The 21,780-nt window shown below is 41.1% G+C and overlaps 1 protein-coding gene across 1 annotated transcript in view; it reads right to left on the bottom strand.

Annotated features, from left to right (window-relative positions):
- The window catches only part of HSPA12A (heat shock protein family A (Hsp70) member 12A), a 59,183-nt gene that overhangs the window by 20,073 nt on the left and 17,330 nt on the right, over nucleotides 1–21,780 (bottom strand). The window contains exons 3-6 of the mRNA XM_062635346.1: nucleotides 19,572–19,699; nucleotides 12,662–12,848; nucleotides 11,661–11,765; nucleotides 9,139–9,255 (exon numbers count right to left, since the gene is read on the bottom strand). Coding sequence (XP_062491330.1) covers nucleotides 9,139–9,255; nucleotides 11,661–11,765; nucleotides 12,662–12,848; nucleotides 19,572–19,699 — 537 coding nt within the window. The remainder of the gene's footprint in view (nucleotides 1–9,138; nucleotides 9,256–11,660; nucleotides 11,766–12,661; nucleotides 12,849–19,571; nucleotides 19,700–21,780) is intronic.

The following is a 21,780-nucleotide window of genomic DNA, read 5'->3' as shown; positions in this document are numbered from 1 at the left end:
AAATGTCAAAGACCTACATGCTTTCTCATTCCTAATCTTTGTCAATTCTATGTCAAAACCTTGCCTGCATCATCATGTCTGACAGTATGACACCAGTACCAGACTCACTGCAAAAAAAACTGCCTATCCAGTGCCCCACTAGTTTCAATGCAGAGCTCAGTCATTTTTGCAATTAGAACTTTAAGTGCCTTGGGATCAAATGGAAACATTTGTCACAGTACACTTTATTTTTATTCTGAAAGTTATACTTTAAAACCTCAAAACATGAAGAGCGCAACAGTTCTAAACAGTTCTTTAGCCTTAAACGTCAGCCATCACCATCGGTCACTTTAAAAAGTGATTTAATGTAGAGAAAGCAATTAGTTTAACACATCAGGGATGCACAAGTTGAGTTTAAAACATTAATACCAACTGCACCAAAATATCTCCCTCAGTCCAGTGTCTTGTCAGAGATGGAAATTCAATTCCTAATTAGTTCACTTTGCTGTATTTGGTTGTAGAGAAAACTTTGTCTTGTGCTTAAAAGCATGAGAATGCAAATAGCAGACCAGAGCTTGGAGCTCAATTCTTCTTTCAGTTCTGATACAAAGCTTCAAGTTTTGCAACTCACTTCGAGCAAACTTTGTGAAACAATCCACTAAAGCAAATGCACCAATTTCTGAGTATCCAACTCAATACCAAGGTTTACATTGGAACTATTGCTGAAGTTTGTTGGAATGCAGGTGCTTGAACTCTGAATAATTAAGCTGGCTGTCTCCATTATACACATACCTGATCATGCTACTTAGAATGCCAATTTGGACCAAAGCAGAATTCATTTGGTATTTCACTTCTGACTACTAGCCTATCAATAAAGCTGCTCCTAGGAGAAGAAATACAAGTACATTGCTCCCTCCCAGTGGCTGTTCAGAAATCATGGCATTATCCCATTCTGGAAAGCAAGAAGATAAATGTGGCACCTGGAACTGTAATGAAGTGTGACTTTTACTTCCAGCACACTCCAAATAATGAATTTTGTGCACCGGCTGCAGCCAGAACTTCTGCATTTGTGTGGTCACTGATTAGATAAACCAATCTGTTAGGGCTGGCTAGGCTGTCTTATTGAGACAAATGCCTTTGCCAAGCATGATCAAACTGACTCAATTTATTTTTTCCTGGGCTTGCTGTTACCCAGCTTAGAGTTCAGGTTGCTTTTACCTGTGTGTTTCTATACCTCATATTTTATACAAGATTTTTATAATGTATTCTTTGTGTTTTCAACCTGACCTTGGAATTCTTTTGGACTATCAGCACTATTTGATTCTATTATTAAACCCCATACTCATCCAGTCTTCTGGATTTTGTATTATAACTTCCCTTTTTAAATCTACAAAACAATAAAATTTACCAAAGGTAAGATATGATACAGATTTTGAAACTTCTAAAATGCATAAAGGAAGCCAAAGAAGGAAAAGAAGCAGATAATTTCAAGATTTCCTGAGGTCTATGAAGTATTACTCAGGGAAATACTTAGGGCTTTGAGCAACCTGGTCTAGTGGAAGGTGTCCCTGCCCATGGCAGGGGGGCTGGAACTAGATGAGCTTTAAGGGCCCTTCCAATACTATGAAACATGTTCTTCTGTGTAGTAGGAGCACTGAGAAGGCAGAGAAGAGGAAATACTGCCAAATTCCTAGATGTGACACTAGCAGAATACCGAAAGAATATAGTATTGACTATCTAAATGTTAAAAGGATAAAGATCAGACTTCTAGTCCAAATGCTAAGGTAACTGTGGCTTCTTGCAGAAAACTACAATGGTGACAACAAAAGCTTCTCCCTGTTAAGCCTTTGAAAATGTCCCCCTTCTCTGACAGCTGGAGCAAGTCCTTTCACTGGTCTTGGTTCAAAACATCACCCTACCCCAAAACTAGTACACGTGTTCTATGACTCAAAGCAAAAGGTCCTTGGGACAATCTTGAGCTGGTTTATACTGTCAGAAATCACTCAGAAATGGAAGCCAGCTGTTTATTCTGAAGTTGTCCTTTCACTGAAAAAAATACACCTTTAATTTTTAAGGACTGTTGGTCATTTTCTTACTTCTCAAAGGAAAAGATTGTTCAAGCTGAACTGACCACAGAGAGGATTTCAGGGTTTTAAGGGGCTGTGTAGACCTGAGGGCTAATGTGGAAGGAAAGAATCAATGTTCTGTCTTGGCAAAGGTGAGAGATCGAAATCAAAGAGAGAGAAGCATAGGAGAATGTATGTGCTGCACCTGTGGGAGGGTTTGGAAAGAGGGTCAGGAGGAACTGCCACATATCACTGCCTGTTCTACCCCCTCAGCCTTTGATTCCCCTCTTTGTGCACATCAGCACACAGTGAACTCATGAGCTCAGATGTGCACCAGCCACAGCAGTGGCGCTGTCTCCATGAGAGTTCACATCTGCTTTGAACAGGCTGAGGAGAGATGGGGAAAGGCTGCCACATCTTCCAGCAGCCCAAGACCACCCAAAGCTCCAAACACACTGCTGTCTGAATGCTTTCTTGTGCGGTCATAGAACCTATATCCCTGTTGCAAGCCCTTTGCTTTCTCCTCTTCTGCCCTGCGTGGGAACCTGCATCACCAGTAGGTGCATCCATGGAACAATTTCAATGGAAACTGTTTCAGCTTGCCAACAATTGGGAAGAGTGGTGTGAAAATTCAGCTGCCATTTTGCACTGTACGGCAGTCTGCCCTGAATCTCTCCCAGTCTAAAAGAGTCTACTGTCCTTATTAAGACAGAAAATGAGGACTTACATACCCCCTACTATGTACTGTCTGTTCTCCACTGCCTCTGGAAGATGCCCACTGGAACTGAATCTCTCGGAGTGGCTGCTTTCCAGACAGAAACAGAGATACAGAAGTTCTATTTTCTCTTTATGGCATGTTGAGAGGATTATTCCTGATTTAAGTCTAAAAATCTCTTCCAACTATACTTCACTTTTCTAGGAAAGAGCTCTGTAGTCTAACACTTACAGGTTAAAACAGTGAGCTGGATGAATCCGAGAGCAGATGTCTGAGCAGAATGGCTTGGAAATTAGTATTGTAGCATATGGTGAAGAGCAGGCCTTGAGGAAAGAAAGTGGAACATAAGGAAGGAAACATCTCAATTATGACCACAGCCTATCAATCACAATGCAGCATTAACCCCACTTTTGTTTACAGTGCATGGAGAAGGTTCTGCAGTTTACCTGTGCCTATTCCCCAAAAAGCTTTTGTGAACCACAACTTCTTGCTACACAGAGGCAGGGCACAAGCTTTCTGGGTCATCATGAGGCAGAAAAGGATTTCTTGTATTTGTGAGACAGAAAAAGAACACCAATAATCACAGCAGACCTTACTTAGGGCATCACATCTAGTCGAACACATTTTGGTCTCGGAAGTAATCCCAGTTTTGTGAGGGGAAGACTCTTGGATCTCTTACAAGGTAAGGATCAACCACAAGACCCTGAAATCACCAACTTCTTTCTTTGCACAAAAAAGAAATCTCCAAATTGCTTATTTTGTTGTGTCCTTGCCCTTTCACTCTTCCAAAAATTTTCACAGGGACCATAAATAAATCCAGATTAGCATTACTAAAGGTGACTCAGATATTGCTGAATGATAATATACTAAGGGAGAGATTACATTCACTGACAGGTTGATGGTAAAGGGGACAACAGCAGCACCGAGACCAGATTTCCAACCAGGGTAATGCTGCTGCAGCTCATTCCCCAGTGACTGTTGCCACAGATCACACTTGGGCAGCAAAGGAAAGCTTAGCTCCAAGCAGCATTACCAAGAAGTTTTTCTGCATTACGTTATATGCCCTAAGGTGCAGGAGGACATTAGCTGCAAGTTTTATGAGTAGCTTGCATTAGAAAAATGAAGCCATTAAATTCTCATAAGCTTTTAAATTTTTCATGTTATGGTATTCTGGAAATGCTTTTTGCACCATGGGCATGCACCGGTTACCACAACAGCAAAGCCTGACTCTCTTCCTATTTAAGTATCCTCCTCATGTCTCAGGTTCCCCCATTCCCTTGGTTTCAAAATATCCTCATTGTAGGTCCTTATGGCTCAGGCTGATTTATTAAAGCAAGAGAAATGGCCCTGACTGAGAGCAGTTCAGCTGAGAAAACTATATACTTGCTATTTTCTGCTAGTTGCACCTGATTTTGTACCTTGGGCTTTCTTTTTCACTACGGTTCCACTTACAGCTTGCATTTCTTTTCTCTTTGTAGTCAAATCTTCTAGGTTTTTTTTTCCTATTTTATTTTCTCAGCAAGATAGAAAGAAAACCACCAAATAATCCAACTTGTGCCACAGAAGTGGACAAACAGAAGCGTACAGAACGTCATTAGCAGATGGCTTTGTCAACTGCCTCTGCTTTCATGTGAGCCTGCCGGGGTAATCAAAATGTGTAAACTGAGATCAATTAGTACACCATTTCCCACTGTGCTGAGTTCTCACTTTGTAATCTTCACTCCTCAATTAGTTATCCTTCCCTAATTAAACATAAGGACAAGATGCAGAATCCTCCCTAACATATCACTTAATTTTATTCCTTATGATTAAAAAGATCTTAATATCACCACAGTGGAAGCATGGACTCAAGAGAAGCCCAGAAGCTATAAATAATAAGGATGGTTAACGTATTTCTGCTATAAACTACATAAAAAGGCAACGATGTACAGGCATAAGAAGCACTGGGAAGCTGGTGATTTCTTTGAGAGTAGTGGAAGCTGAGAAGGCAGAAGTCTGCTACATTGTGCCTAGACAAATAAGGTTCAGTTGTCTGTGGTTTATGTACCAAAGAATGTATTTATAAAGGAATAAGTGCAGCTCAGCTTCACAGATGTCAATCTGGTTAAAGTCTTTTGGGTCATCTCGGTAAACCTCAAACACACTTCACATTGCTTTTTTATTAGCAAGGAATTTCATGTGCTGTCACATTACTCTTTCACCAAAATTGTTTACTTTTCTATGAAGGTTTCCGCAGAGCAGGCTGGTACTGATCAATGTAATGTAATGTAACCCAGGAACACAATGTGTTAAATAAATATCATCAATTCTATCATGAACTGATGGGGAAAATTTAATACATACTCAGCATAAGAGCTCATTAAAGAAAGCCTCTGGAATTCCAGGCTCACATGCTTAATCCTGTAACCTAGACTGCCTCTGTTTAATTATACAAGCTTACCATGCAAATGATTTTATTAGCTATGTGCAATTGAAAGATAAATGTACTTCACAGCTCTAGAACTCCATTTCAAAATCAGCTGTTTATATTAAAAAGAACCCTCAACATCTCGAAGCAGACCAGGTGACTGATGTTTGTAAGCCTACAGAATATTTAAGGCAAGCTAAATAGCAATGCGCTATTTTTTCCCTTCCCTTTGCTCTGCCCTGAGTGCATCTGCTATGCCATCTTTTACTTTCTTATTTTATAGCTTCTGCATTCACATGCTCCTGCCACATTCCAGACTCTTCCTTAAAACCTTATTCCTACCGGCATGCTCAAGGAATTCCAGCCTGCAGATTCTGCTCTGCACTTACAGCACCCAAAGAATGTGAACTGAAAGATGAGCTAGAAGAATGCTTTTACTAAAAAGAAACACACTGCCAAGAGCATTGGATCCTTTGCTCCTCTAATAAACAACGTGCAGTGCCTGAAGTTCATCTGGATAAGGGATTAAAAGTGCTTCTCATAGTAATATATTAAGACAGCAAAGTGCTTTTTGTCATCAGTAATACAAGACTAACAGGACACTGAATTTTCTTGTGTCAGGAGGACCTCAGATGATACAGAGGTGGGATCCTGGGTTTGTGTCCGTGTCCGCACACCATCGTGATGAGGCTATAAGTGCCAGGCCACTTTCAGGAGCAGGAAGTGGCCTGCCTCAACCCCTAAGTCATCTTTCCATGCTGGGGTCTAAACCCCAGGCCCAGAGCAGGTAGCTGCATTTCACTGCTTCTGCAAGGACAGGAACAAGGGCAGGTCCCATCCACAGGAGCAGGGTACAGTTCTTCCCCATGCTGTCCAACCAGACCACACTGCCAAGGTCTCCACAGTAAGAAAACAGATGAGCAATCTGAATTAATTACTCACAATGCAACTTCTTCATGAGAATGGGATTCCTTCTACTACTGGCAAATACAGCACTTCTGAGAAAACTACACCAAAGCAAAGAATTGTAAATGGAACAACTAGGACACAAAAACAAAAGTTAATCCCATTTATGATGCCTTATATTTTATGGTGGGGACAATTGAAAACCTGATAATGCATCCTAAGAGTCATTCTTCAGGATGTAACAAACATAGATTCAATGCACGTTAATCCCAGCAGACATGCTTCAAGAAAGGAAACTTAAGAGAGAGGAGGTCCTACAGAGATTGCACTCTGCTCCTGCCACAGAGCTCTCTCTGAGTGAACCAGACCTCAACAAGTGTGACACAGCTTTAGAACTATCTCTGGACATGTAAGAATTGAGCATGAGGGGCAAGAAGAAGCATCTGTGGACTGTTATTCAGGAATAAAGGGAATAAAGCAATTCTGATTCAGCAAAGTGAAGATGCGGTCGTGCAGCTCTCTATAGCCTACCGAACTTAGACACCCAGGAAGCCCCAGAGAGCAAGACAAATGAGAACAAATACCTGCTTTGAAGTGGTAGCAACTCAAGTATCAAAAGAGTTAAGGAGATAAAAAGCACAACAGATGAATAGAGATGGGGCAGGCAGAGTAACAGCAAGAAGCAATGAGGAGCAGTTTTCATACATTAGCAAATTCGTCACACTCAAGCTTTTGCAGGCGTGAATAAAAGCAGCATTTTAGAGAGTGTTTCAGAGGAGGAAAATGAGTTAACATTACAGATGTTCATGTTCAGAACATGCAGCTTATGTCTGAGTTAACGCAGATGAAGGAGTCAAATGTAGGTTGATTCCCTGTCAAATGTGAGGTTACAAGACCCTTTAGCAGCAATAAACTGAAGAGATACAAAACAGGCCACATTACAAAACCAAGGAAATGATGTTCCAGTAACCAAGATGCAAAGTCAGCCACAGCTTTGGTGAAAGCTCAGCAGTATGTACGGAGAGGAAAAGCTGTTATGCAGACGGAACCAGCGGGATTTTGATAGGCTGGGTGGAAAGAGAGAGGAGGAACTGTGAGCTGAAGGGAACACCCAGATTACTCATTCCGATGAGACAGCAGCTGGAAGGGGACATCGCAGGAGCACTTGGACAGATTAAGAGTTCCAGGTTAGCAATGTTTTGTTTAAGGCAAGACAGAATGAGGAGATATCAGAGGGGCACTGAGATTGTAGGCTGTACAAAAGATGATGGATGTTGAGTGCAGAAGCAGATCTACAACATCGCTTAATGGACTTCGTTAATTCCATGCAATAGTTAGCTTTGCCTAGACAACTATTTAACCATTCCAGAAAGGCTGGGCTTTACATTGTGAACCAATGACTGAAGCCATCAGTATTTTTGTTCTAGTGCTACATCACTTGCTACAGATTACTCATTTCCACAACTCATTAACACTTCCCACTAGTTAACTCAGTTTAGACTACTGCTTGTGTGTCAGTGTATTTCCAGTAGCAAAGTTTCTGCCACTGCCTTTTCACACTTCACTTGATGCCTCAATTACTCTTAGGACAAGCTCTCATTTTCAAGACGCTTGCATGTTCCAATAGCCAGCAACAAGAGCTGCAACTTCTGATCCATCTGCACATACTGGTTTGAGGAACATGTTGGATCCAGCCATAGGAATTTGAAAGACTGAATGGCAATGCAGGATTCTCCATGTTCTGCACTTCTTTCTTCATCCCCATTACTTTGAAAAGATGAACCATGTGTCAAATAAACATCAATTACCTCCCTAAACTCCTGTTTTCCTGCAAGTGATCACACACCCCGAGTTAAAAGCCTTCTCAGTCCTTGCTGTTTATCAAGCTTGCCGATAGAAGTACAACGATCACAGACACAACCACAGACACAGACACTAATTAACGACATTCCATTGTGCCACAAATGAGAAATGCCAAGAGATCTACTTTACCCTGCCCTGCTCCTTACACAGCTCCCAGTTCACGAGCACACATGCACACAGACAGCAGGCAGACAACAATATACAGAGATAATGAATGGGTCTCTAGTGTTTCAGATTTACCTACAACCGTGTCCTTCCATCAGAACTTTAAGAGTGTTTTGCTTCTGGCACTAGCATTAGCAATCCCACAATAAAGACTGTTAAGAAAAATGTTGCTCAACATTAGAGATAGTCAGAAACAGAGTCAGAAAAATCTGGGTGCTTCCCAGGAGCACTCTGCAAATTACTCATGATCTAATAGAGGTATTTTACATAACGTGCATCACATCGCTGCTGCCAGGGGGTTACACAAGTCTCTGACCAAAGTAAGTAAATAGAAATCAAAACAGAAAATGAGTATCCTGATGAAAAGAAGAATGTGTGCATCTTGTGTGTTAAAGACACAAACTGAATTTGAAATAAAGGGCATGCATATGGAAAGTGCACATATTTGGGGAGGTTTAGGGGGAGGGAGTTAAAATGCAGATAAACCTCTTACTGGTGCAAATAACATTTGAATTTAGTTCTATATCCAGACTATCCGGTTCACAATCCTTTCATTCCTACTGTGGGAAAATGGGAAATGGGAAAAAAAGTCCCACTGAGGAGGCTCTTTGCTTTCCCTCCTCTTCCTTATTCTTTATTTTTATTTTGCTTTAAAAGTCTGCAATGACCTAAAGAAAACAACAAAACCAAACTGTGTGCAGTACTTTAAAATCAGCTTTCCCTTGGGTCTCAAAACTGCATCGCTTTCATGTGCACCAAATTCAGCAGGAACAGAGTGTACAAGAAGACTAAAACATCAGAATGAGGGACACCAATATATAAAAGTAAATAGAAAGAAAAAGTCATTTAAGAGGTAAACATGTCTCACTCAAAGCTACTGCTCAGTCGAGTTAACTCCTCTTCAGTGTTACTAGTCTCTTATCTGGACCATTTGTATACAGTTTATACCAGAGCTAATTGTCCCAAATAAAGTTTATCATTTAGCCTATCAGCTAGGTCTTTAAAGGGCCTTTTCTACATTCAGCCTGTAATCTTACCTTGTAGGCGGCTTGTCTCATAAACTGCTTTGCAGGCTGCTTCCAAATAGCAGGCACTGTAATGACCCATCTTACTTCAGTGTTTTCAAAGTCTGAGCCTCCTTGGTCACTGAGCTCCTAAATAAAATGAAACCAGAGGTGAATGCAAAAAGATGGGTGTCCACTTCATAAGAAAACATTCTTTTCTGCTGGCTCTAGTAACAGTAACTTCCTCTTTTCAACTCTTTTCCTCCTCCATCCACACTACAAATCAGAATTATTGACAACCTGTCAAGAACCTTTACTGTGCCAAAAGCCAGGATTAGGGTTGACGCCTTCTCAAGGAGGGCTATAGAAAAGTTACTGCTTAACATGAAGCAGAAAAGTTAGTTTTCCCAAAAGCAGCTCCTGCACTGTTGAACGTTACAGAACATTTATGTACACTCTAAGTCACAGTGTGGGATTTGCTGTTCGCTTGAGGAATTCGCACTCGCACCTTGATTAATACACAGAAATATATTTGGGGTATCACTGATGAACATTATGCTTTACAATCTGGGTTTTTCAATGACTTCTTTATACACCACATACCTTTAAATCAAGTTTTTACAACTCGGTTAACAAGAGGAAGTTACAGTTAAACCCTTTAAAAAAATAACTGCTTGCTCCTTGAAAATTTTGCTCTGAGCAAACACTCAAGACCAGTTTAGTTCTTTTATTGTCCCTTTTTTCCCCCTTAAAAAGAGGGAAGTCTGTATTGCATTTGCGAATTAGGTGATACACTGACATGTTTTGGGAAAGGTTCCAAGCAAAATGTCATTACCATATGTCCTATCTAAATCTCCATCCAAACAGGGAAAGGTTCAGAAAGGTGAACAACAGGCCTTTAGAATGTAAAAAAGCTCTTTCTGCATGCGCTGTGCAAAGGTGTTGTGTTTGTTTAGCTGTGCTGCAGTTCAAAAATCCAGGCTGGAAAAGTGCTTCCTTTATATTGCACAGGGCAGAGGAATGGACAGATTATGGTGCAAAGTAATGATTCATTTACATCACTCGTCCAATTAGTTTCAGCATGCACACATAAATCACAGGGATTTATTAACATCAAGAAAGGCTGTAGCCTTGAACAGGCAGGACAGCATATATATATGAAACCTAACAGCATTCACTAAGAATTTCCCCAGACTATGCATGGGCTCAAGTCCGTGACTTCATGATCAATCCCAAAATCTAGTTAAGTCTTTGACAAGATGAGGAATTGGAGTTGTAATGGGAAGAACGCTTCCCTGTTGCCTTAAAGAGATCTCAAAGATAATAAGTTAACCCCATCCAAAAAGGTAGGTTCCATTTTAACAAGGCTATTTCAAACAATGCTTGCTGGGATGAATATACTGATTTGACTCAGCAGCTTGCTTACATGGACATTACAGTGGTGCATTTAAAGCCAGTGTGTACTTAACTTATGTTTGACTGTTTATATGAGATTTTAAATCTCAGAAAACTGTTTCCTGGGGACACATATTTTGCAGAAGAATATGAAAAACAACCTTGTGTCCCAAGAAGAGTATCACAAGAAATGAGTATTTCAACATTTCAAATGGGAAATGGAAAATAAAAAGCCACACCAGCCACAGCAAGGGGGAAAAAAGGAGAAAAGAGAAAAGCAACATAAATGGAGGCAGTCCATCAGAACACAGTATGAATTTACAAATTAAACCCCTAACAGATGTCTCTCTTACTTTCCACCTGTTCCAGTGCCTCACCTCCCTCACAGTAAAGAACTTCTTCCTTATATCCAATCTAAACTTCCCTGTTTCATTTTTAACCCGTTACCCCTTGTCCTATCACTACAGTCCCCAATGAAGAGTCCCTCCCCAGCATCCCTATAGGCCCCCTTCAGATATTGGAAGGCTGCTGTGATGTCTCCACGCAGCCTTCTCTTCTCCAGGCTGAACAGCCCCAACTTTCTCAGCCGAGGTGCTCCAGTCCCTGATCATCCTCATGGCCTCCTCTGGACTTGCTCCAGCAGTTCCACGTCCTTCTTACAATGGAGACATCAAAACTGTGACCTGCTGGTCACGAAGGAGGCGATCCTGCCCCTCTACTCTGCTCGCATGAGCCCGAACCTTGTGTGAACACAGAACAACGTGTTGTTCCAGCAGAAGCATAGGAGACGAGGGCAGGACACAGCCTCAAACTTATTCCTGTGCTTCAGCACCTGCACTTTTTAATTGTCTTTTCAAATCAATATTTTTTTTCCATTAAAAAAAAAAAACAGTGGGAAATATTTAAGCCAGTAAGAAAATATTCAGAGCTGTGCAACACAGTGATGCACTTACTATTAGTGAATCAAGCTTGCCCTGTGTGAGGGGAAATCACTTCAGGCTATTGTGAGGTCTTCGGTGTCCACTGGAGTTTCTACAGCTTCCTTACTTTGCTTACATCAAACGCTACTGAAGCCAGAGCTTGGCAAGGTTAGAAGGGCTAATCTCACATTTATACCAGTTATAAATACAGCAAATATAGATAAGGAAGCATTGCCCTACCTTTAATGCCTGTTCCTTAAAGTATTGCAGAGCGTAAGCAAATATCTCAAGTGCTTTGACTTTTTTGCCATTTGCAGCTGTCAGGTCTGTCTCCATGGTAAGATTCTACATGAAAGAAAATCAGTGGAAGTTATTAAAAGGAAAAGGAAAACATGAAATTAATTCCCTTGCTTGAGGAAAGGGAATTCTTCATTATCCACCTGGTTAGGAAAAAGTGACAAAATTGTTCTGAAGAGGATCTAACTCATCACTTGCATTTCCTGGAGCATGACATCTGCTGCTTATTTTAGACTTTGCTTTTTAACACCTACCATATCTACAGATAACTGTGGGCAGAGAAAGAAATATGGACTAACTATTAAAGAATTACAACGAATGTATCCATAATTAATTGCAACAAAGCTGCATATGCAAGATATTTAATCCAAGAGTTAAAAGCATAGATTTTTGGCTTCCCACCAACACATGAAACCAGAAAACACCTCATTACAGAAAGTACTGGCCAAGTCCCAAAACTCTAGAATGGATTAAAGGCAAAAATATAATCAGCAGGAATAATGTCAAATTAGCAACATGATTTGCACTTGCAGTTTTGACAATGAACTCAGGGTAAATTTGCTCCTCTGCGCTAGCGTTCTGGGTGGCTCTTATGTTCCATTTCTGTTTTCTGACTAGAGTTATAAAACAAACCAACTTCATGCAGACTCCCTCGACAGCTATGAATTTCACCCAGGCAAATTAGGACATGAAGATCTAAGCAAAGCAGATACTGAACTTCTGAGATCTAAAAACAAGGCTGGCAAAATACACTCGCCAAATGCAGTGAGAAGCAAAATGAATCATAACGATAACTGACTTTATTTTATTTACTCTCTAAACATAGATATAGAACTGCTTCACATCTAGCTGACAGTCTTTAGGCAGAAATCTAGTACTGTTCACAGGAAGGTAATCTGAGTTTTCAAACTCACAATTATTCAAGGGAATTGGTTATTACTTACACCAGTGGTATGTAGCTTCATCTTAAACTTTTCAAAATACAACCAGTGCTTTGATTCAGTGGGATCCAAGTCATGGTAGAAATCTCTTGCTGCATACCCAAAGCTATGAAACTTCCTCTCTGGTGTTAGGAGGATAGTGGTAGGTGTCTTCTGATTGGATACGCCTGGATCTCCACCTTCCCATCGCCTATCCAACAAGTGAAAGAGCTTCAGTAAGTGATACTAACGTTTGGAGCAGCAGGAGAAACAGTGTATCATGAGGAAAACAACGTGGTGGCAGATTGCACAGACTACTTTCACCTTCCAACAACATTAATTTCAATCCTTATAATGCCAAAGCAAGTGGGTTTATTCACATCCAAGAAAAGAAGACTGTAATTTTCATTTCAGATAATTCAATACATTTTGCAGTTGGTCATATCATTTTTAAGGACATAATCATGCTCTGTCTTTGATAAGGATACGGGTTCCCTGAAGCAAGCCATGCACAATAAACACTGAAATTTTCAGACCAAGTGTATGCATGTAATAAATATTGTACAGAAGAAATCAGGTACTTATCCAAGAACACTATTAAGAAAAACCCCACCTCTTCAAAAGGAGCAGCCTATCTATTGTCAATCAGAGTCCATGAATGCCTCTTTGTAGGGAATAGGGACCTGTTTCAGCCATCTGAGCACAACTGCAGAGAAGTCGATTAAATCCCCATTTCTCTCACAGAATGCTCCCTGAAGCAAGACAAGCCAGTTCAACCGGAATTGAATCCTACGTCTGATTTCCTGGACACCTGAAACTCTGAAGACACGTCTGCAGATGTTGAGTTCTCTGCATCGCGCTCTCTACCCACCTGAAGTTGATGGATTTGTGTTTTAAATGCCCCAAATGCTGTAAAAGTTTTAAGCTGTCAAAAATAAAGCAGCCTATCCCAACCCCCAAGTATCTTATCTCCACCAAAGCATTTCCCTCACTACTGTCCAGTAAAATGGGGAATAAAACTATCCTAGCCTACCAAGATTGTGAAGGTATCTTCAGGAAGATCCAAGAAGCACAAAAGTATTAAGGCAAAAGCAACCCAAAGCTTGATTCACAGAATGGATAAAGAAATAAATAAGAACACTGAATACGTGAACACCCAGCAGCAGGAATCGGGAGGGCATGGCAGGACAAGGTCAGACAGTAGGAAGCACAGTCACAGCTGTGAGCATTCTTGTCTTCTTCTCAGTGCTCCATCATAAGAAAAAGCAGAATGGAAGAACAAGAACCTCACAGTAATGCTCCTCCTCGCCCTATGTACGTGTATTTTCAGCATGGGAAACAAACACTTACCAGAAAACATTTTCTTAAGAAGGCCTTAGTGGAAAATCTGTTTATGCTGTCAGGCACAATCATAACACAGCTCAAACAGGAGCCAAGTTAAGATCACACAGGCAACTGCATTCATTATTAAACCACATGTTGATTACTTCTTTCTAAAGATAGCCAAACACACTTTCGTAATATGCTACTGCCAAGGTTCTTGTTCTGAAGCACAAAAAGGTTGCCTTGCTTCGTGGTACTTGTTTCTGTGACATAGGAAGATTATGGATGATCTTAAAGGTCTTTTCCAATCTACTTGATTCTCATTGAAAAAAATCTCTTCCATTTCACTCTCAGAAACAGTTGAGGCAATTGAAAATTAATGGACTTCCAGACCAAGGCAGACAACTGATACGGAAAATGACAATCTAAGGGGTTAATACTTGGCAAAGTAACAAGGAACAGGACCTTCTAAAGCGCTGGAAACCCTTCAGACCACTCAGCTAGATCAAACAGAGTGAAATCTGCCCTTTTTTGCACTAGCAATGGCAGGGAATCACAGGTCTCTGAATTTACTTCAGTGTAGAGGGCAATTCCGCTGCTCTGAGAGCAGAAACAGCATAATGGGAAATTAAATGATTTCCACCTTCATCTGCTCAGAAAAACTTCCCTAAACCTCCCTAGCTCCCACTGCTCAGGCCCGGAGCCATTATCAGCTGCTCCAGGTCATTTCTTCTAACCTGCTCCTAGCAATGTACTTTGGTCAGCTCGAAAACTCTTTGAGTAGGTGTTAGAGCAAACATATGGTTGCAATGTGAAGAAGTTGGGATCCCACAGCCTATGAACGGAAAACGCTGCCTATTTCACCAGATTGCTGAATCCCACACACCCGCTGCAAGCAGAGAGGAGACAGACTGCTATCGGTTTTGCTTGGAATCATTAATGATTCATTCTGAGTCACTGGTGGGAAATTCCATAAATAGGACGTGGCTAATAACAAAACTTCTTTATTTTTCATTGCGGCTGGGCACATTTGCTGTGTCTGGAATAAGTACACTTAAGGAGCAGTTTAAATGAAGACAAAATTGATGCTCAGTGGTATGGGCTGAAAGTTTCAAAGCCACCTAGAGAACTGGATGTTCACTTCCTGAGGAGTTTCTGATGGAAACTCAAGACAGTAATTGCTCAGCACACTCTAAAGTTCTCAGCTTGTATTACTGTTCGGTCACAGAAAGAGCAATACGGAAACTGAAGGGGAAACCTGACTTTACCATTTGCAATCAGAACATTAAAAGTATTCCCGTGTGACATCTATTTGAGAGATGCAGCTGCAAAAGCATGTGCATTGCAACTCCTGACTGCCCACTCTTCTCGGGTGGAGCATCAATCAGTGGAGGATACCCGTCAGTAGGGCTGGGGTTTCACACCTTCATCTGCAGTCTTCTTTCTGCCTCCCAATAGGGGAAAATAATAGTAATTACTGCTCTTAGGCTAAAGAAAAATATGTGGAAATACCTATTAAGAGCATAGACCAATACGAGCCAGAAGTATTCTAAATGCACATGGGAGATATCTTCTCAAAGCAGGGTCTGAGCTGCAAATCTATTCAAGCAGAACCCAGTGTAGATTTCTGCCTAAATTCAGACATATGAGACCAGTTCCTAGGTTGATATAAAGCGGAGCAGCTCTGCATATCAGCATTGACCTGTTTATAGCCACAGGGGGGCTGACTGCATATTAAAAGTGAAAAAAGAAGCAGTAAGAAAGTTAACATGGAAAGGATCACAAGGTTATACTAAGGTTAGAGAAATGCCCTGAATCTGGCTGACAGAGAGAGCAAAGGGAGTGATCCGTGCAGAGTGATGAGAATTTGATACAGAGCTGCAGCATAACAGTCAGGGAAATGAAGTAGTGGGGTCATCAAAACGTAGCTGAACACAGCTAGAAGTGTGTATGCAGGAGAAAGGCAGGCACGTGTCTGCCAAGAATTACAATCAAACAGGGAAGAGAAGCAAAAGGAAAAACCCAAAGGTTGAAATAAAGTTAGAGTGAAAAAAGACCACAATCTGCCACCTTCCAAAGACAGGCTGCAGTTTGTTTCATAATCAAGTGCATTATTTCATGTATTTTTCTCCATCTGTGAAATACATTCAGATTGCTGCTGCTTAACCAGCAGCCAAAACATTTATAACTTCACTTAAGTGTATATAAATCAATAGGAGTTTTTTCCAAAACTGTGTTATACCTTCTCTATCCCCTCCAACAGAGACATTATTGTTAACTCATTCTACAGCCTTCACTTTGGCTTTGGCACTGCCCCTACCACTGAAGTGCTTGCTGAACTCATGGCCAGGTTCTTCACATACATTTTAACCACAACTATCTGGGGCCCTCAGCACAAGAGGGATGTGCACCTGCTTGAGTGAGGCCAGAGGAGGCCATGGAGATGCTGCAACGGCTGGCACAGATCTGCTCTGGAGCCAGGCTGGGTCAGCCTGGAGAAGGCTACTTAAGGGGAGACCTTAGAGCAGCTCCAGTGCCTAAAGGGGGCTGCAGGAAACCTGGAGAGGGGCTTGGGACAAGGGCCTGTAGGGACAGGCCAAGGGGAATGGCTTTAACCTGCCAGAGGGGAGACTGAGATGAGCTCTCAGGCAGAAGCTCTTCCCTGTGAGGGTGCTGAGGGGCTGGCACAGGGTGCCCAGAGAAGCTGTGGCTGCCCCATCCCTGGCAGTGTTCAAGGCCAGGTTGGACACAGGGACTTGGAGCAAGCTGCTCTAGTGGAAGGTGTCCCTGCCCGTGGCAGGGGTTGGAACTGGATGAGCTTTAAGGTCCCTTCCAACCCAAACCAGTCTGGGGTTCTATCATCTGTATAGGAGCTGTGGAGAACTAGGAAGAGTTGACAGGCATGAATTATTACTTTAATTAAAATTGATAAAACAATAACTTATGCTAGGCAATCAAAGTACAGTCATTCATCCATCATCTAGAAACACACACCCGACTCCAAATACATTCTTTAGTCTAGTGATACGAGTGAGGCTACTCATGCATTTAAAGCCAAGTATATACTCAAATAACTGTTAGGCCAATGCTTATAAATTCATTTTTTTTTAGGGCATCACAGCAATTAAACACACAGAGTCAAAGACATGACTTTGTATACTAATTACACAACTGGAATCACAACTTTGCTGATACTACACTCAAGAGCTGTAGTAAAGTGCTGGGTGTTCACTCTTTTCTGAAGTAGGACCTTCTCAATAACCCCATCTTACCCCTAACTGAGAGATAGCTACAGAAAAGCAGCTTTGTTAACAGGCAGTCAGAAACCTAAATGTCTGGAAAGGATCAACACTAAGTAGGGAAGGTGGAAAATATGTGAGGAAGCAAAGAGGACGGCGCATCACTGGTAGGCTTTATTTTCATGTAAACATTCTCGAGTGCGGGCGGGAAGTTACGTTAACTCTGCTGAAATATTGGTAAATCATCCAACATGTGAGGCCCATTATGTACAGAGTTTGAACCTCTTAATACCTGCTGAACTACTGAAGCCTTATTTTGATACATACACCATTCATTTCATTGAATATCATGATTTATGTGTATTTATATGTAAATAGCTATAAAAATATAGGTTATTTCACAAGGAAGTTTTGGTATATCTTCAAAAAACTCCTTCCCTGTCAGTAATATTTATTAAGGGAAAATAAATCATTTTTGGTATTAAAACATTTTCCATTGTTTAAAATACCTTGTTGGAAATCTGAATACATTTCCCCTCCCAAAATATGTTCCTTCCTTCTGGTTGAAAATATATAAATTGGTTTAGTTTCTTTTTACATCAGTATCTCATATCTACACAGGTCTCAAATCACAATCATGCTACCATTACTGAATGAGGAAGAAAAAGTGGTGCTTTGAACTATAAGTAGTAAAATACCAATTAACATTTGGAACATAGTCTCAGCCGGCCACACAGCACCCAGATTTTAGTGTCCCATCAGGGAGCCTGGTATCCTGGAAGGAGGATGTAGTCTGTAATTTAGTGCAGTATAGCATGAACCCAATGGCAAAAATTGGGTCCTGAGGTAAAATTTTGAATCCAAAGGGCATAAAAGACATCCCTAGGAACAGCAGCGATTTCACTTAGTAAAACCTCCATAGAGATTATAGGAAAAACACTAGGTTTGCTCAGGTACAGCTTCAGAGATGGATTCCCTCATTTCATCCAGCTCCTTTGAGACAGCTGATTAATCATTTGCTGCCATAAGACAAGTGGAATTAGTAAAAATAGGTTCCAACTTGACAACCCTGTAACCTGTCTGAGACAGCAACACATGGCCTGGCCTTTGACTTCCAGCCTCACGCAGCTTCCTGTGCTGTTCAGAGAACAATAGATGGATGAGATGCATAAAAGGCCTTGAAGCATTACTCATCCATACTGAGCATGGTAAGTATCTTTGCAACCGGATGCAATATTTACCTCCCTTTAGACAGTACTTCAAACCACTCAGCTGCATTGGATCTCTGAAATCCTTGCAGCTGTATACAAAACCAGCTATGGAGGCTGACTGTGCAATCCATACTGTCTGCTGAGACAGAGCTGCATTCAGCTAGTATCTTTGCTTAGAAAAATCACACTGGCTACAAGGCAGTCTTCCTGCCTTTTTGTTCTCAGGATTACACGGCTGCAAACAGTACATTACCTACAGCAGCTTTGCTCAGAAGCACTTGTATGGCTAAGGTTTTCAGGCATACCTTGTTTGTATCTGAAATTATCCATACCTTGGAATTGTTACAACACAGTCATTTTAAAGAGAGTTTTAATAAGAATTGCATAGGGGTTCATTATAAAAACCAAGTTTTAAATAACCATATAAAACACTACAAAAATGGTTTGTAGGGCAGCCCTTTCAGGCACCTGCCATAATAATTTAAGCATTTGTGATTGCATTAGATTTGTATGCACAGCTTTACATGGTGTTGATTTAATCAAGAAATAAAAATACCACAACCCACATAATGGCACCTAAAGTCCATCCCTTACATACATATAATACAAAACAGATTTTCTCAAAGCTTAATTTTCACATTCATGGCTTTTGATTGCTTATTTCCCAGTATCACTGGTTCATTATCAGAGATTTGATTTAAATTCAATGCTAAAAAGCTTAAATCAGCCAAAGGAACTACCAGTTTCAGTGTGCAAGTAACTAAGTGTTGCAGACACAGCTGCAAACAAACATGATTCCAAGGGATAGGCAGCACCTCTGAAACGCCATGACCTTAATAAAGGTGCAGTTTCTCTCAATCTCTGAGAAAGAGCATCCTGACTTAATAATTATCACTGTTCAAACACTCACTGATCCCTCCCTTTGCTCATGTCATCTTGTAAAGTCAGCAAAAGAGAGGACATATTCACATTGATTATTAAAGCAAATTAGAATACAGTAAGATGTAACAAAAAAAAAACCTATAACCATGACAAAAATGTATACTGTGGCAACACTAAACAAAACCAGACTCTTCAGGCTCTTGTAGAGAATACCTATAGCTACTGCAGACAGTCCATGCTATCACAATCAAAAACTAAATGCTGCATTGCAGCCCTTACCTCATTACATGAATACATTCTGGTTCCTTGGTGAAGCTGTAGGCGTAGCCACTGGATGTTGTGCCAAAATCAATAGCCACAACAACAAGAAATAACTGTTCTACAGCATCATCCGCATCAGAGTCCTTCTGTTAAACAGCAGAAGCAAAATAGACACCGAGTCACTGATTAGACTAACTGTAACCTGTCCTACCCTTCAGTATCTCTGCTCTCTGAGAAACGCACATCTCTTCACTGGAAATAAGGACTTCCCTAAAGTTGCATTTGCGACAGAAGCTGATACCAGAAAGCTGCACATTTCAATGGAAGGGGAAATTCAATATACAAATCAACATATTTCCTGGAGCCTTTCATACATAACCTTCAGAATCAGGAGTTTCCTTTACACCAATTTTCTTTGGAATAGCTATTATCTGGTATCATTAAAACTTACAGCTGAACACTGGGTTCCTGGTTTGGGGGCTGGTTTGTTTGGGGTATTTTTCCTAAAATTGATCAAGGAGTATGTTTATATCCATCAACGTGGTATATTTGGGACTTATTTGGTGGTTTTAGGAGTAAACTATGTCATAACCCTAAACATGAGGCATTACTGCCATTCCAAACCCAAGATACAGCCATAAGCTTTATATCCTAAGGTAATTATTTATTTATGAAGAATTTACATAACACTGATTTTGTAAGCATTACATGCATTCTGTTTCCTCCTGCCTGTGCTAGAGTGTGGAAAGCTGTTGAGCTGCTTACAGTGAATTTGAATCCCGCTCCTGCCTTTTACCTGTAATCCTGCAGTCCCTGAAGAGCACAGTCAAGGGCAATATGGGAACATTAACCAGAAGAGGTGGGACGTTTATGGCCCAAATGATAATGATGTGATATAAAGTATGATGTGAATAAACAAGGAATTGCATGACTCCCCAGTATGCTATCGCCTAACATAAATCCCACATAAAGGAGCAATAAGTACAGCAAGGAGCTACTCTTCACAAGCTGATGTGGTTAAAGCACTAAGAGCTTAACAAGACTGGAAGAGAACAACCTGGAAGTACTGGTGAAAAGGCTATGTGCTAAAGGCAGGTCACAGGGAAGGAGGGTAATACACCTGCCTGCACACACGTCATTTTGGCAAAATCACAATGGAACAGACCTGTTGACCTACTACCATACAGGTTATGTCTGAACCCTTCACCACTGTTGCTCAATCTGTGCTTACAAGCACACTTGGAAGCAACTGTTACTATCTTTTACAGAGGATCTGCCAAATGTCCTCATTCTATGAGCAGTGTTCCAGCATCTTCCAGTGCCTAAACAGAGCCTACAGGAAACCTGGAGAGGGACTTTCTAAAGGGGCATGTAGTGGTAGGACAAGGGGAATGGCTTTAACCTGCCAGAGGGGAGACTGAGATGAGCTCTTAGGCAGAAGCTCTTCCCTGTGAGGGTGCTGAGGCGCTGGCACAGGGTGCCCAGAGAAGCTGTGGCTGCCCCATCCCTGGCAGTGTTCAAGGCCAGGTTGGACACAGGGGCTTGGAGCAAGCTGCTCTAGTGGAAGGTGTCCCTGCCCATGGCAGGGGTTGGAACTGGATGAGCTTTGAGGTCCCTTCCAACATAAACCAGTCTGGGGTTCTATGATTTTCCTCCTGTATCACCGTTATCTCCATGCCTGCTACTTCCAACACCTTTCTATTGTACCCCTACATTTTCCAAGATCATCCCACAGGCCTGCTACTTAAAATGCAGAAAAAAGAATAATAAGGTTTGGTCTGAAACAATGAAAGACTTGTTTGGGTCCTCCTAACACAGCTTTTCAAATAGGGCAACCTGCTTTTTATGTGTCTTCCTTAAGCTTTATATGTCTTAAACTTAAGAGTTTAAGGAGACTAACTGAAAGAGGATACAAAATTCATCACTATGACAGAAGAAAAAGGGAATAAGTTATCGAGTATATGAAGAAAGAAAGGAATAAAAGCAAATATTTATGAGAGTGCACTCTGGAAACCCTGAAGAGGAATGTTGCACAGCTCCCGATTTAAAAATCTAAGGAAAAAATCTGGTAAGGGTAGCAATGTGTTCTGAACATGGCCTTTTGCAATATCAAGAAATACACCATGCATATACTGTGTCACAGATGATGCAGATGACCTTAAAAAACAGATGGGACCTAGTTTAAATGGGAGTTTATCAACCAAATGAGCATGATGTGCAAGAGATT

The sequence above is a fragment of the Pezoporus occidentalis genome, unplaced genomic scaffold (genome assembly GCF_034315485.1).
Source record: "Pezoporus occidentalis ecotype Australia unplaced genomic scaffold, CSIRO_AGI_Poc_V1 ctg45, whole genome shotgun sequence".
Taxonomy (NCBI): Eukaryota; Metazoa; Chordata; class Aves; order Psittaciformes; family Psittacidae; genus Pezoporus; species Pezoporus occidentalis.
This window is presented reverse-complemented; position numbering and strand designations above follow the sequence as displayed.